The 13,022-nt window shown below is 42.8% G+C and overlaps 1 protein-coding gene across 3 annotated transcripts in view; it reads right to left on the reverse strand.

The window, feature by feature from the left end:
* The window catches only part of glb1 (galactosidase, beta 1), an 87,698-nt gene extending 80,528 nt beyond the window's left edge, over positions 1-7,170 (reverse strand). For all 3 annotated transcript variants that reach the window (XM_063069675.1, XM_063069676.1, XM_063069674.1), the window contains exons 1-4: positions 7,052-7,170; positions 4,583-4,749; positions 3,350-3,500; positions 3,203-3,263 (exon numbers count right to left, since the gene is read on the reverse strand). In XM_063069675.1, coding sequence (XP_062925745.1) covers positions 3,203-3,263; positions 3,350-3,500; positions 4,583-4,749; positions 7,052-7,105 — 433 coding nt within the window. In that variant the 5' untranslated portion in view covers positions 7,106-7,170. The remainder of the gene's footprint in view (positions 1-3,202; positions 3,264-3,349; positions 3,501-4,582; positions 4,750-7,051) is intronic.
* Positions 7,171-13,022: the final 5,852 nt, after the last annotated feature.

Raw genomic sequence — 13,022 nt, forward strand, 5'->3', positions numbered from 1 at the left:
GTATAATCTTGAGTTCATCTAGACAAAGAGCAAAGGAAAAGCAGCTTTGGTTGCACTGAGGCACTTTAAGATGCAAGGAATGGACAGTTTTCAGTGAGGGCATTGTAAGCTATGATGTGTCAACTACCTGACTATGTATGTATTTATTCTGATTGGGCTTTTAGCTAACCTTGATAATGAGTCTTCTGCTTTTTTTAATGGCTAGTTCATCTGTGAGCAAACAATGACTGCCATTCCTCAAACTGATGTGTTTGGAACTCTTGCTGATGACATATTTTGGCAGTTGGATTGTGCTTGGTAAGGTTGAGGCCTTAAAAGAGGGAACAAGAAAATCTCGCCCCAAATTGTGCTACCACATCCTGATAAGTTCGCAAAGCTGATTAAAACTCTGTGAGAAAATGAGATTCAATCCTGTGGAACAGGTCAGGCTTCCTCAAACACTGCTGTCACCAGTTAAACCTGCCCAATAATTCTCATAATTATTCCTTTGTCATTAAATTGTCAGATCACTTTCCAACCTCCAATACCAGAAAAGCAAAAATTTCCCCCAGTTTGTTACTGATAAGACCTTAACACGAGAAAATCTGCAGAAGTTGGAAATCTAAAGCAACACACACAAAATGCTGGAGGATCTCGGCCCAAAACGTCGACTCCAGTCCTGATGGGAGGGTCCTGGCCTGAAATATCCCTTCTTCCATTTCTGGATCGTTGCCAGAATTCACTCTGCTTCTGCTCATTTACAGTCAAAACCCTCCTTCCTGCTCCTTGATTCATGGGCTGAAAAACCTGTTTCCATAGTATATTACTCTACAAAAATAGTGTGATCAATGTCAAAAGGTAATGATAAGCCAAACGGATAATTTACCTTTGTCACAGTAACACTTTTACCATTCATCCATATAATACTAAAACTCTCAGGCTCTGTCTGTCTGTTTGTCTGTTTGTGACCTCCAATTAGCGCAAACGGTGCTTTACAGCGGCATTTTTTTTGGCTAAATCGAATTAAAATGCGCTAACTTACAGAATGCAAGCAAAGTTCAGGGTTATATATTAGTATAAAACTGCTCATTCGCCAAAAATCAACAGGCTTGCTTTGACCCAAGGCCCAATCGGCCATCATGAAAATTGGGACGCGACAGCCCAACGCATGTGCATGGCCAGTCTCAACAGTGACACCTACCAGAGCAAAAGCGCAGGGCAGCTCTATTTCGCAGGGTCACATTCAGCTAATCACCATCAGCATGTGCAGGATTGGGACAGATCTAACTGCCACCCATCAATAAGAGATAATTAAATCTTATTGTAATGATGTACTCCAAGACACCCATAAAACCCTTTGCTGCAGTCAAAGGACAGCGGTGACTCTGTCACGTCCATTTAGGAGAGTGCCACCCACATCATCAAGAATAATCAACATCCTTTGGTGTTAGTGCTTCGTATCTTCTATCCAGCATTAGGGTAAAAAGAAAATGGTCAGGCTAATTATGCCGCGTGGAAAGGGAAGGGGGACATTATGGTCAAGAGATGACGCTAAACGTCGTTGGGAAGCGGCCAGGAAAGGGAGAGAACAAGAATCGGATGAGGCCAGGGCCGCACGACTCCAGGATCAAAGGGTCAGGACAAAAAAAAGATGAAAGAAGAGGAGACAGAGGAGGAGAGGCATGCATGTCTCCAGGATCAGAGACAAACAACAAACAGCAGAAGAGATGAAGAAACGGGGGATGAAAGGGCTGCACGTCTCCAGAATGACAATGAGAGGCACAAGGGTGGCAGAGCAACACTCACAACATGCTGAGGGAACTCAGCAGGTCAGGCAGCATCCGTGGAAATGATCAGTCAACGTTTCGGGCCGGAACCCTTCGTCAGGACTGAAGAGGGAGGAGGCAGAGGCCCCATAAAGGAGGTGGGGGGAGGGTGCGAAGGAGAAGGCTGGTAGGTGCCAGGTGAAAAACCAGTAAGGGGAAAGATAAAGGGGTGGGGGAGGGGAAGCAGGAAGGGGATAGGCAGGAAAGGTGAAGGAATAGGGGTAAGCACAATGGGTAGTAGAAGGAGGTGGAACCATGAGGGAGGTAGTAGGCAGCTGGGGGAGGGGGCAGAGTGAAACAGGGATGGGGGAAGGGAGGGGGAGGGAATTACCGGAAGTTGGAGAATTCAATGTTCATGCCCAGGGGCTGGAGACTACCCAGACGGTATATGAGGTGATGCTCCTCCAACCTGAGTTTAGCCTCATCCTGGCAGTAGAGGAGGCCATGTATGGACATATCTGAATGGGAATGTGAAGTGGAGTTGAAGTGGGTGGGAACCAGGAAATCCCGTCTGTTGTGGCGGACGGAGCGAAGGTGCTCGACGAAGCAGTCCCCCAATCTGCATTCGGTTTCACCGATGTAGAGGAGGCCGCACCGGGAGCACCAGCTGCAATAGATGACCCCAACAGTCTCACAAGTGAAGTGTTGCCTCACCTTAGGACAGTTTGGGGCCCTGAATGGTGGCAAGAGAGGAGGTGTAGGGACAGGTGTAGCACTTACGCTTACAGGGATAAGTGCCCGGTGGGAGATCCGTGGGGAGGGACGTGTGGACCAGGGAGTCATGGAGGGACCGATCCCTGCGGAAAGCAGAGCGGGGTGGAGAGGGAAAGATGTGCTTAGTGGTGGTGTCCTGCTGAAGGTGGCGGAAGTTGCAGAGGATAATGTGCTGGATCCGGAGGCTGGTGGGGTGGTAGGTGAGGACAAGGGGAACTCTGTCCCTGTTGTAGTGACAGGAGGATGGGGTGAGGGCCGAAGTGCAGGAAATGGAGGAGATGCGGGTGAGGGCATCATTGATGATGGCAGAAGGGAAACCATGATCCTTAAAGAAAGAGGACATTTGAGATGTCCTGGAAGGTATATAAGCCAGAAATGATGCCATCAAAAGTGTCCTTCGTTAAACAAGGAGCAGCTATATTTGCTTTGCTACGCGTCATTCCTCTTTATAAACTGAGGTTTACTACTTCAGTTTCCAAAGCAAAGCGATACCAATAGCATTCAGGAAAATTTATTATTCATTCTGGTCACATCAGACTGCACTACCCTTCTCTCAAAGGGTGCCTTAACGGGTCACCCCGTTGTCTAGTGATTTCAATAAAAGCTGCTTTGAGGGCATCAAGGGAGTATTACCCAACTTGACAAAGGTGAAGGGTATTGAATGTCAATCACAGCTAGCTTACCTGGATCTGAAGATCGGAGAACAATTGAGTCTTTCTGCAGTAGCCAGGCAGGGAAACCACCCTAGAAAAGTGGAAAAACCATTATATTTGGTAAACTACTTCACACATTTAAACGATGATTTCAGAATTGAAAATAACTGCACTTACCATGTCCCATTCTGCACAAATATAGGGACCAGCTCGTAAGATGACCAACAAGCCAACATCATTGGCCAACTTTAAAAAGGCTTCTAAATCTCGGTCTCCAGTGAAGTCATATTTTCCTGGTGCAATTTCATGATAATTCCATGGCACATACCTACATAACAGAATTTTTTAAAAAGTCATTCTAAAATGTCTGCACGCTCACACCTGCAGTAAATTTATTCAACGGATGTTAATTTATGAACTATACACATAATCTTCCACAATCTAAATGTCAATGGAAATTAACAGCATAAGGTCCCAAATAAGGCATTAGCCCTGAGGTTGCTCAGATGTTACCCCATATTATTTATGTTACTGTGAAGCCAAACAGAGGAATAAGTGGATATAAAGTGTTAAAAAAAAACATTTTGCTAAAAGGACATGCCACAGATGGCAAAATACAAAGATACGGGAAGGAAATACCTTTTCTGTTTGAACTGAATTAAAAGACAAAATGCGATCTTTACAACAATAATTGGTCTTACCATTTGAAGTTAAGTTTAACACACCGCCTTTGACCCTCAACAGTTTTTATCAATGCATCATAAAAAGCATCACGGCTTGGTATAGCAGTTGCTCTGCCCATGACCGCAAGAAACTAGAGAACTGTGGATGTAGCTCAGCACATCATAGAAACCCAGCTTCCCCTCCATGTACTCTGCATACACCTCTCGGTGCCTTGGTAAAGCAGCCAACATAATCAAGGATCCCACCCACCCCAAATATTCTCTCTTCACCCCTCTCCCATCGGGCAGAAGATACATAAGCCAGAAAACATGTACCATCAGGCTCAAGGACAGCTTCTATTCCACTGTTATAAGACGAGTGAATGACTCCCAGTACAATAAAATGGACTGCTGACCTCACAATCTATCTCCTTGTGACCTTGCAGCTCTACCTGTACTGCACTTTCCGTGTATTGTAACATTTTACTCAGCATTCTGTTGTTGTTTATTTTGTACTACCTCAATGTGCTATTGTACTGAATCATCTGTAAAAACAGTATACAAGTTCTTCACTGTACCTTGGTACATGTGACAATAATAAACCAATTTGCTCTGCCTAAAAGATGAGTGAATCCTCAGTGGCTGAGGCAAGAGATAGGAAATGGTGATTGAGAATGAACAACAAAGATATAATGATTCCAAATTCTACAGATTATCAAATATGTTAAAAAAATGTTTTCTTCCTCACGTTTGAACTGCATTCAATCCTGCCATGTACATTTTCATCAGGCGGTCCTTCCAGTAGAATCGAGGTACGCGAGAATAATGCAGGCTTCCCGAAATATAACGGAAATGTTTTCCATCCTTCAGGAAACAGTCTTTGTCATAGTCAATCTGAAATGTTCTCGACGAGCTCTGCAATCAATAGAGACCGGGTGAATCCTCTGCGGCCTACTTTTCAAGATCACATTATTTATGGTGTAATGCTACTAAACAGATTTAATATTGGATTTATATTAGATGGCCTAATTTGTCCATGATGACCAAGTTACCTATCTAAGTCTCATCTACCTGCACTTGACCCATATCACTCTAAACCGTTCTTATCCATGTATCTGCCTAAGTGTCCTTTAAATGTCAGAATTGTACCCACCTCTACCACTTTCTTTGGCAGCTTGTTTCATATGCTCATCACCCTCTGAGTAAAAAAATTAAAGATCCCCTTTAAATGTTTAAAAGGGCGGTGAATCTGTGGAATTCATTGCCACAGACAGACAGAGGGGCCAAGTCATTGGGTATATATAAGGCAGAGGTTGATCGATTCTTGATTAGTCAGGGCATGAAGGGAGAAGGCAGGAGATTGGGGCTGAGAAGGAAAATGGATCAGCTGTGATGAAATAGTGGAGCAGACTCAATGGACCAAATAACCTAGTTCTGCTCCTATATCTTATGGTATGTTTAAAGCAGAGGTTGATAGGTTCTTGATCAGCAAGGATGTTAAAGATTACAGAGAGAAGGCAGGAGAATGGGGTTGAGAGAGATAATAAATCAGCCATGATGGAATAGTGGGGCAAATTTGGTGGGCCAAATGGCCTAATTCTGCTCCTACTCTCCCCTTTCCTGAAGTACAATAAAGCTTAAATAATTGTCCTCCATCATGGACATTCATGTAATTTAAAGTTCATAGCCAGAAATCATGCCTGCTCATTAGGCTGGCTCCCAGACCAAGGCAAAAGCTATAGAAGCTGCCACACAATAATCTAACGAAGTGCACGTTTCAAAGTAGACAAAGTATTCCAGCCCAGGGATAGAAAGCCTTACACAAGGGGACAATTTTAAAATCCACTTCATGGAAAGGGTCACCAGCTTAGTTTTTTTTTCATTAAGACAGATGACATGACTATTGGGGTCCACTGATGCTGTGCTGCCAGTACTTTGTTTTTTTTTGTTTCAGGAAACAAAGGAATAGAAATGAGCAAAGGCAGCCATTGAAAAATCTGACATCAATAGAGAAATCACTGGAAACAGCAACACCTGTGATTTTTATTTTAAATCACATTTCCAGACAGTGAACTGTCTTTAGAACTAGAGGTGATCAGAAGATGAGTTGTTCCTAAACAATATTCAGAACTGTATTTGCAAACCACACAGAAGTATTCAGAAAAATGACCACTGCAACAGCATTTGATCTCAGCAATTTAGAGGAATGCAAAATGTAACTTTTGAATGGTGTGCACTACATTAGAAATAGAAGGAGGTAACATTAAAATTGTTGAGCTAGGTGAAAATGCTGAAGCATTGCTCAATAGAAGAAATGAAGCAGGCACTAATAGCAGCACAACTGCTGAAACAGAAAATATGAGTGAGGCTCACATACTGGTGGAGAAAAGGGGAACACACGGCTGCAACAGAAAATCCAGTGATTTTGGATAAAGGGTATTTCAGCACCTTACTCATCTCAGCAATGTTTATTTAATTTTGTTCTATTTCCCAAAGGGTATCCCTGTTTAATACCCTTCATGGATGCTGCCTAAGCTGCTGAGTTCCTCCAACATTTTGCGTCTCTCTCAAGGTTTCCAGCATCTGCAGAATCCCTTGTATCATTCATTTGCATTGCTAATTGTCCCTTTACCAACTTCTGTCACCCTGTATGATCATCCACTTTATTCGTGTCTTCCATCCCATCACTGACCGTCCTTTTTTTCCGGATATCAAAATCCGTTTTAGCTCAAAACTTCCGATGACAACTCAGGACTCAGAAAGGCAAACCCTCTAACTCCTGCCACGGTCGCTGCCTTACCAGCGGATGAAGCATTTTCTGCTCTGACTCAAGATAAACATGATGCCTATCGCAGACAGTGTGAGAGGCAATTTGCGAGCACGATAGCAAGGGATGCCGGTGCCCGGTTTAGTGTCTAATAAGAAAACTCAGGTTACTTGCTTCCCGATTCAGTTATCACAGTGAGGAAAGTTGCTGTGAACCTCCCGGAATAGAGACCAAGAAAGGCATAGACAGATTTTGCTACATGATTCGGAGGGTGAGAGAGCTTGCTGTCCGAGGCAGAAGTAGGCAATGTAATATATTCTTGCAGGGAGAGAGAAGCAATTTGCTTCCCGAAAGAGATGTATTCCCCTCGCTGGTCGGAAGATATTTCACCATCTGTCTGATTCGGCCAGATCATCGAATTTCGTGCAGAATGCAAAAAGAAATACTTACTGGTGAATACAAATAGAAACCTATAGCCATCAAAAGACCCACGCTCGCCCTCATGTTCCTGCTTCTTTCTTTGATCAGCTGATCGCTAATAGCAATCGTCGTCACATGACTCGGCAACACTGCTGCGATTCGCTGTGTTTGAATTTGCACTGACTGGCAGAGGAAGTGATAGCCGGGGCGTTCTGAGGTCCAGTCTTCTCATCTTGGAGGGTTTTTCCGTTTGATGTCTTCGTTCGTCATTCCCTCTACGCATTTTACGATCTATTCCATTGCCCCCCCCCCCCACCTTTGGTTAAAGAGGAAGATCTAAGTGGCGCTGAAAATCTACTTCCCTTTCCATTATCAAATGGAATAATTTGCAAATTGTCGTCAGTTAAATGTTTATATGCTATTTTATGTCTAATTTAAACCATTTTCCTATCCACAATGAAGAGATCCATTTGAATTAGCAATGTCAGGAGCTGACGACTCTAGTTGTTGTCCTCAAGTTCCTATGAATAGACACTCACTGCTAAACATATCATGGATGCCACCAACATCTGTGAGTAGATCCCATGATCTGCCTGAATAGCATGCAAGCAAGGCTTTTTGATGTATCTTGCCATAGGTGACAATAACAAACCGAACACCAACCTCTCGGCCTATTACTACAATAGGCAACTGGGCATTTCATTGGCAGCGCAGCAGTTCGTCTCCTCCTTGCATATGTGCCAATGTTGATATGGTCCATTTCAATAAGAATGGTGTATGGCACATCCTGACATATGATAGACAGGTGATGCAGTATCAATGCGATTACATTGTCATAGAATATAACACATGAAGAATCATATAAAATAGAGATAAAAGAGCCCACAGATGCTGGAATCCAGAGCAACACACCAGATGCTAGAAAACCTCCATGGGTTAGCCTCTAGGAGATAGCACTCTCCCCTGTATCCTTCAGTCCAGATAAAGCTGATAGATACATCAGCTGTTCACTTCGCTCTATAGATGCTGCCTGGTCTACTAAGTTTCATGGAACAGTACAGTACAGCCAGAAACAGGTAGCTGGAGCTCTGTCAGATTCGATGGGGATTGTGAGTGAACAGTCCTTTTCAAGTCCAGCCGCAAATTCTGAATTGGATTGAGGTCTCGGCTCTGACTTGGCCACTCCAGGACATTAACTTTGGTGTTTTTAAGCCATTCCGGTGTAGCTTTGGCTTTATGCTTGGGGTCATTGTCTTGCTGGAAAAGAAATCTTCTCCCGAGACGCAGTTCTCTTGTAGACTGCATCAGGCTTTCCTCCAGGATTTCCCTGTATTCTGCTACATTTATTTTACCCTCTACCTTCACAAGCCTTCCAGGGCCTGCTACAGTGAGGTATCCCCATGGTATGATGCAGCCACCACCATGCTTCACAGTACGGATGGTGTGTTTTTGATGATGTGAGGTAGTTGGCTTACGCCAAACATAGCATTTAGTCTGATGGCCTTAAAGCTCAATTTTGGTTTAATCAGACCATAGACCGTTCTTCCAGCTGACTTCATAGTCTCCCACATGCATTCTGGAAAACTCTAGCCAAGATTTCAAGTGACGTTTTTTTCAACGATGGCTTTCTCCTTGCCAATTTCCCATAAAATTGTGACTGGTGAAGCACCCAGGCAACAGTTGTTGTATGCACAGTCTCACCCATCTCATCCACTGAAGCTTGTAACAGTTGTCATAGGTCTCTTGGTGGCCTCCCTCACTAGTCCCTTCTTGCATGGTCACTCAGTTTTTGAGGACTGCCTGCTCTAAGCAGATTTACAGCTGTGCCATATTCTTTCCATTTCTGGATGATTGACTTAACTGTACTCTAAGGGATACTTAGTCACTTGGAAATTTTCGTATATCCATCCCCTGACTTGTGCTTTTCATGGAGTTGCTTGGAATGTTCTTTTGACTTCATGGTGTAGCTTTGCCAGGATACTGAATCACCAGCAGTTGGACCTTCCAGATACAGGAGTATTTTTATTACTATTAATTGAAACACCTTGACTGCAAACAGGTCTCCAAAAACAGATCTCCATTTAACTAATTATGTGACATAAAACCAATTAGCTGCACCAGTGATGAATTGGTGTGTCATATTAAAGGGGGGTGAATACTTATGCAATTAATTATTTTGTGTTTTATATTTGTAATTAATTTAGATCACTTTGTAGAGATCTGTTTCTACTTTGACACAAATTTTTTTTTCTGTTGATCAGTGTCAAAAAAGCCAAATTAAAACCATTGTGATTCAATGTTGTAAAACTATAAAACATGAAAACTTCTTGGGGGGGGGGTAAATGCTCTTTATAGGCATTGTATATCTTGCATCCCCAAGTTTAAATTACTTTAAACATTATCTTTTGCCTCTGTCTTGGCTAGATGGTTAGTTCTTCGTAGCTGGAAAGACATTGCTCCACCCACTCACGCTCAATGACTTATTGATATTATGTCCTGTTTAGACCTTGAAAAGATTCATTATCCACTTCTTAATTTGGACATAAAGTTTCATAAGGTGTGGGAACCTTTTCTTGAATACTTTCATAACTCCTCCTTAGATTAAGTTTATCCTTTATTTTGTACTACAATCCCTTACTTTCAGCTTTTTTCCTGTAAGTTTTACAGTTTTTTGTTGTGAATAACATTACAGTTTTGGTAGTCGGCATTATATTCTCTTTTTTTTAAATATATATTTACAGCTCTGTGGGGTCAAATGCTCCGATTAATTTTTTTTTTATACACAGAAATAGTTGGTCTGGGGTTTTTTTTTAGTGGGAGGTTGGGGGTGATACTAATCTTACATGAGTTTATTTTGAGTGCTTTTTCTTCATTGTTATGAATTATATATTGGACATGTTTGTTTTGCACTGTATAAATCTTCATTTTGTTGATGGATTTTTTTCTGTAGCTATATTGTAGAAATGCATTAAAAAAGTAATTTTTAAAAATAAATAAATTACTAACACAGATTTTAAAAAAAAGGTCTCCAACTTGCTTCAGACCAAGAGCACGTGATGAAGGGTTTCAGCCCAAAACATCGACTGTTTACTCTTTTTCATAGCTGCTGCCTGGCCTGCTGAGTTCCTCCAGCATTTTGTGTGTGTTAATTTGCAGATTTTCTCTTGTTTACCATTCACCATGGCCCTTTGTGCTTCAGATTTGTTGTTAAGCCTGTAAGCCCTTTGGAAACATTAAGTGCATCACATCAAATGCATTACTGCAATACTCCTGCCACCCCATTGAAAAGTAACTTAGTGATTTCATCTCATATTGTACATCCCCAAGAATCCAAGGATATATTGACAGCATTGAACCATCTCTTCATAATTACTAATTATGTTGTAATCACAATATCCTAAATACTTAATTTTGCCCATATCAATCCCAAGAACCAGATCCAGCAATATCTCCTTCCTCATTGTGCCAGTAACATCTCAGTCTAAAAACTGATGGATGTAGTATCTTCATTCTCTGAGATAATTACTCCCCGATTATAGCTGCTCAACAGATTGGCACCTCTCTATAATAGTTGTGTTTTGCTCTTCTATGTCTGCCCTACCCACTACTGGCCTGCAGATTACAAGCAGCAGTGAAATGTTCCCTCTTCTGTTTCTTAGCCCTAGCTGAACAGAATCATAGCATCCATTCTAATTTTTAAAAACTCCAAAATCTGGGCCTCTGTACCTCTCTCTGCAACTGGATCCTTGACTTTCTCACCAGGAGACCACAGTCTGTGCAGATCAGAAATAATATCTGATAACCAACACTGATGCACCTCAGGGGTCCATGCTTCGCCCACTGCTCTGCTCTCTCTACATCCACAACTGTGTGGCTAGGCACAGCTCAAATGGCATCTATACATTTGCAGACAACACAACTATAATTGCCAAATTTTCAGATGCCGAGGAGGCCTACAGAAGCGAGGTAGATCAGCCGATGGAGAGGTGCTGCAGCTACAACCTTGCACTCAATGTTATTAAGGCAAAGGAATTGATTGTGGACTTCAGGAAAAGTAAGTAGAGGGAACACACACCAGGCCTCATCAAGGGATCAGGACTGGAAAGAGCGAGCAGTGTCAACATCTTCAAAGATCTATCATGTGCCTAACATATTGATGCAACTACAAAGAAGTCTTGACAGTGGTCATATTTCATTAGGAGTTTAAGGAGAATTAGTATGACACCAAAGACACACAGATTTCTACAGATGGACCGTGGAGACCATTCTAAATGGTTGCATCACCATCTAGTATGAAGGGGCCACTGCACAGGATCAGAAAAGGCTGCAGGAGGTTGTAAACTCAGTTAGCTCCATCATGGGCACTAGCCTCACACCATTGAGGGTACTGTCAAAAGGCGACATCCATCTTAAGGACCCTTGTCACCTAGGGTCCTCTTAGAACCAGAACCACCGAACACTACAGCACAGAAAACAGGCCATTCGGCCCTTCTAGTCTGCACCAAAACATTATTCCGCTAGTCCCATTGACCTGCATCCAGTCCATAACCCTCCAGACCTCTCCCATCCTTGTACCTATCCAATTTATTCTTAAAACTTAAGAGTGAGCCCACACTTACCACGTCAGATGGCAGCTCGTTCCACACTCCCACCACTCTCTGAGTGAAGTAGTTCCCCTTAATGATCCCCCTAAACCTTTCCCCTTTCACCCTAAAGCCATGTCCTCTCGTATTTATCTCTCCTAATCTAAGTGGAAAGAGTCTATTCACATTTACTTTGTCTATACCCTTCATAATTTTGTAAACCTCTATCAAATCTCCCCTCATTCTTCTACGCTTCAAGGAATAAAGTCCTAACCTGTTCAATCTTTCCCTGTAACTCAACTCCTGAAGACCCGGCAACATCCTAGTAAATCTTCTATGCACTCTTTCAATCTTACTGAGATTCTTCCTATAGCTAGGTGACCAGAACTGTACACAATACTCCAAATTTGGCCTCACCAATGTCTTATACAACCTCCCCATAACATCCCAACTCCTATACTCAATACTTCGATTTATGAATGCCAGGACGCCAAAAGCCTTCTTTACAACCCTGTCTACCTGTGATGCCACTTTCAGGGAATCCTGTATCTGAACGCCCAGATCTCTTTGTTCCTCCGCACTCCTCTCATTACTACCATCAAGGTGGAAGTACAGGAGCCTAAAGACACACACTCAACGTTTCAGGAACAGCTTTTCCCCCTCCACCATCATATTTCTGACTGGACATTAGACCCATGTACACTTCTACAGTATGTTTTTCTTTTTTAACTCTCTTGTTGCACCACTTATTTAAGTTATTTTTATACAGTATATGGGGTGGTGTTTGTCAGTCATGTCTGACAATGACAGAAGATCAGTGCGGGAGAGATTTTAAAGTGAAAAGCCGTTGCACTGGGGCAGTTCGGCTGTCTCAACCTCAGAACTCTGGGTCCAGTGGTACAAACAAGCGTCACAAACTGGTGTCTTCCTTGGTTGCAGTGGATGTCTTCTGTGCCTTGTCATGCCCTTCACTCTCCACAGAGTGTTGTAGAATCTCCTTCTTGGCCTTTGAATCTCACTGTAACTCTCATCCACCCGGTCCACTGGAGCTCCCTTCATATGCTAGGACATGCTTCACAGGAATGTCCCTGCCTTACTGGGGTATGAGGCCCAATGGCTACCCTCTCTTGGTTTAGCCTGCCTGTCAAAGCGGAGTATCGCGGAGCGGCTGCTGCCATATGCAGACGGCTACTCAGAGCCACAGAGGAGAGCTGAGTGTCTGGTGGGGACTAAGGGTGAGTGAGCTGTCCGAGACTGGACATAGCAAGACACTTCACCAGAGGTGCTATCCCTTCCTCGATACCCTGTACAGTATATACTTTTATTGTAATTTATAGTTTTTATTACGAGGTATTGCAATGTATTGCTGCTGCAAAACAACAAACTTCACGACATATGCCCTTGATTTTAAACTGATT

Source organism: Mobula hypostoma, chromosome 17 (assembly GCF_963921235.1).
Source record: "Mobula hypostoma chromosome 17, sMobHyp1.1, whole genome shotgun sequence".
Taxonomy (NCBI): Eukaryota; Metazoa; Chordata; class Chondrichthyes; order Myliobatiformes; family Myliobatidae; genus Mobula; species Mobula hypostoma.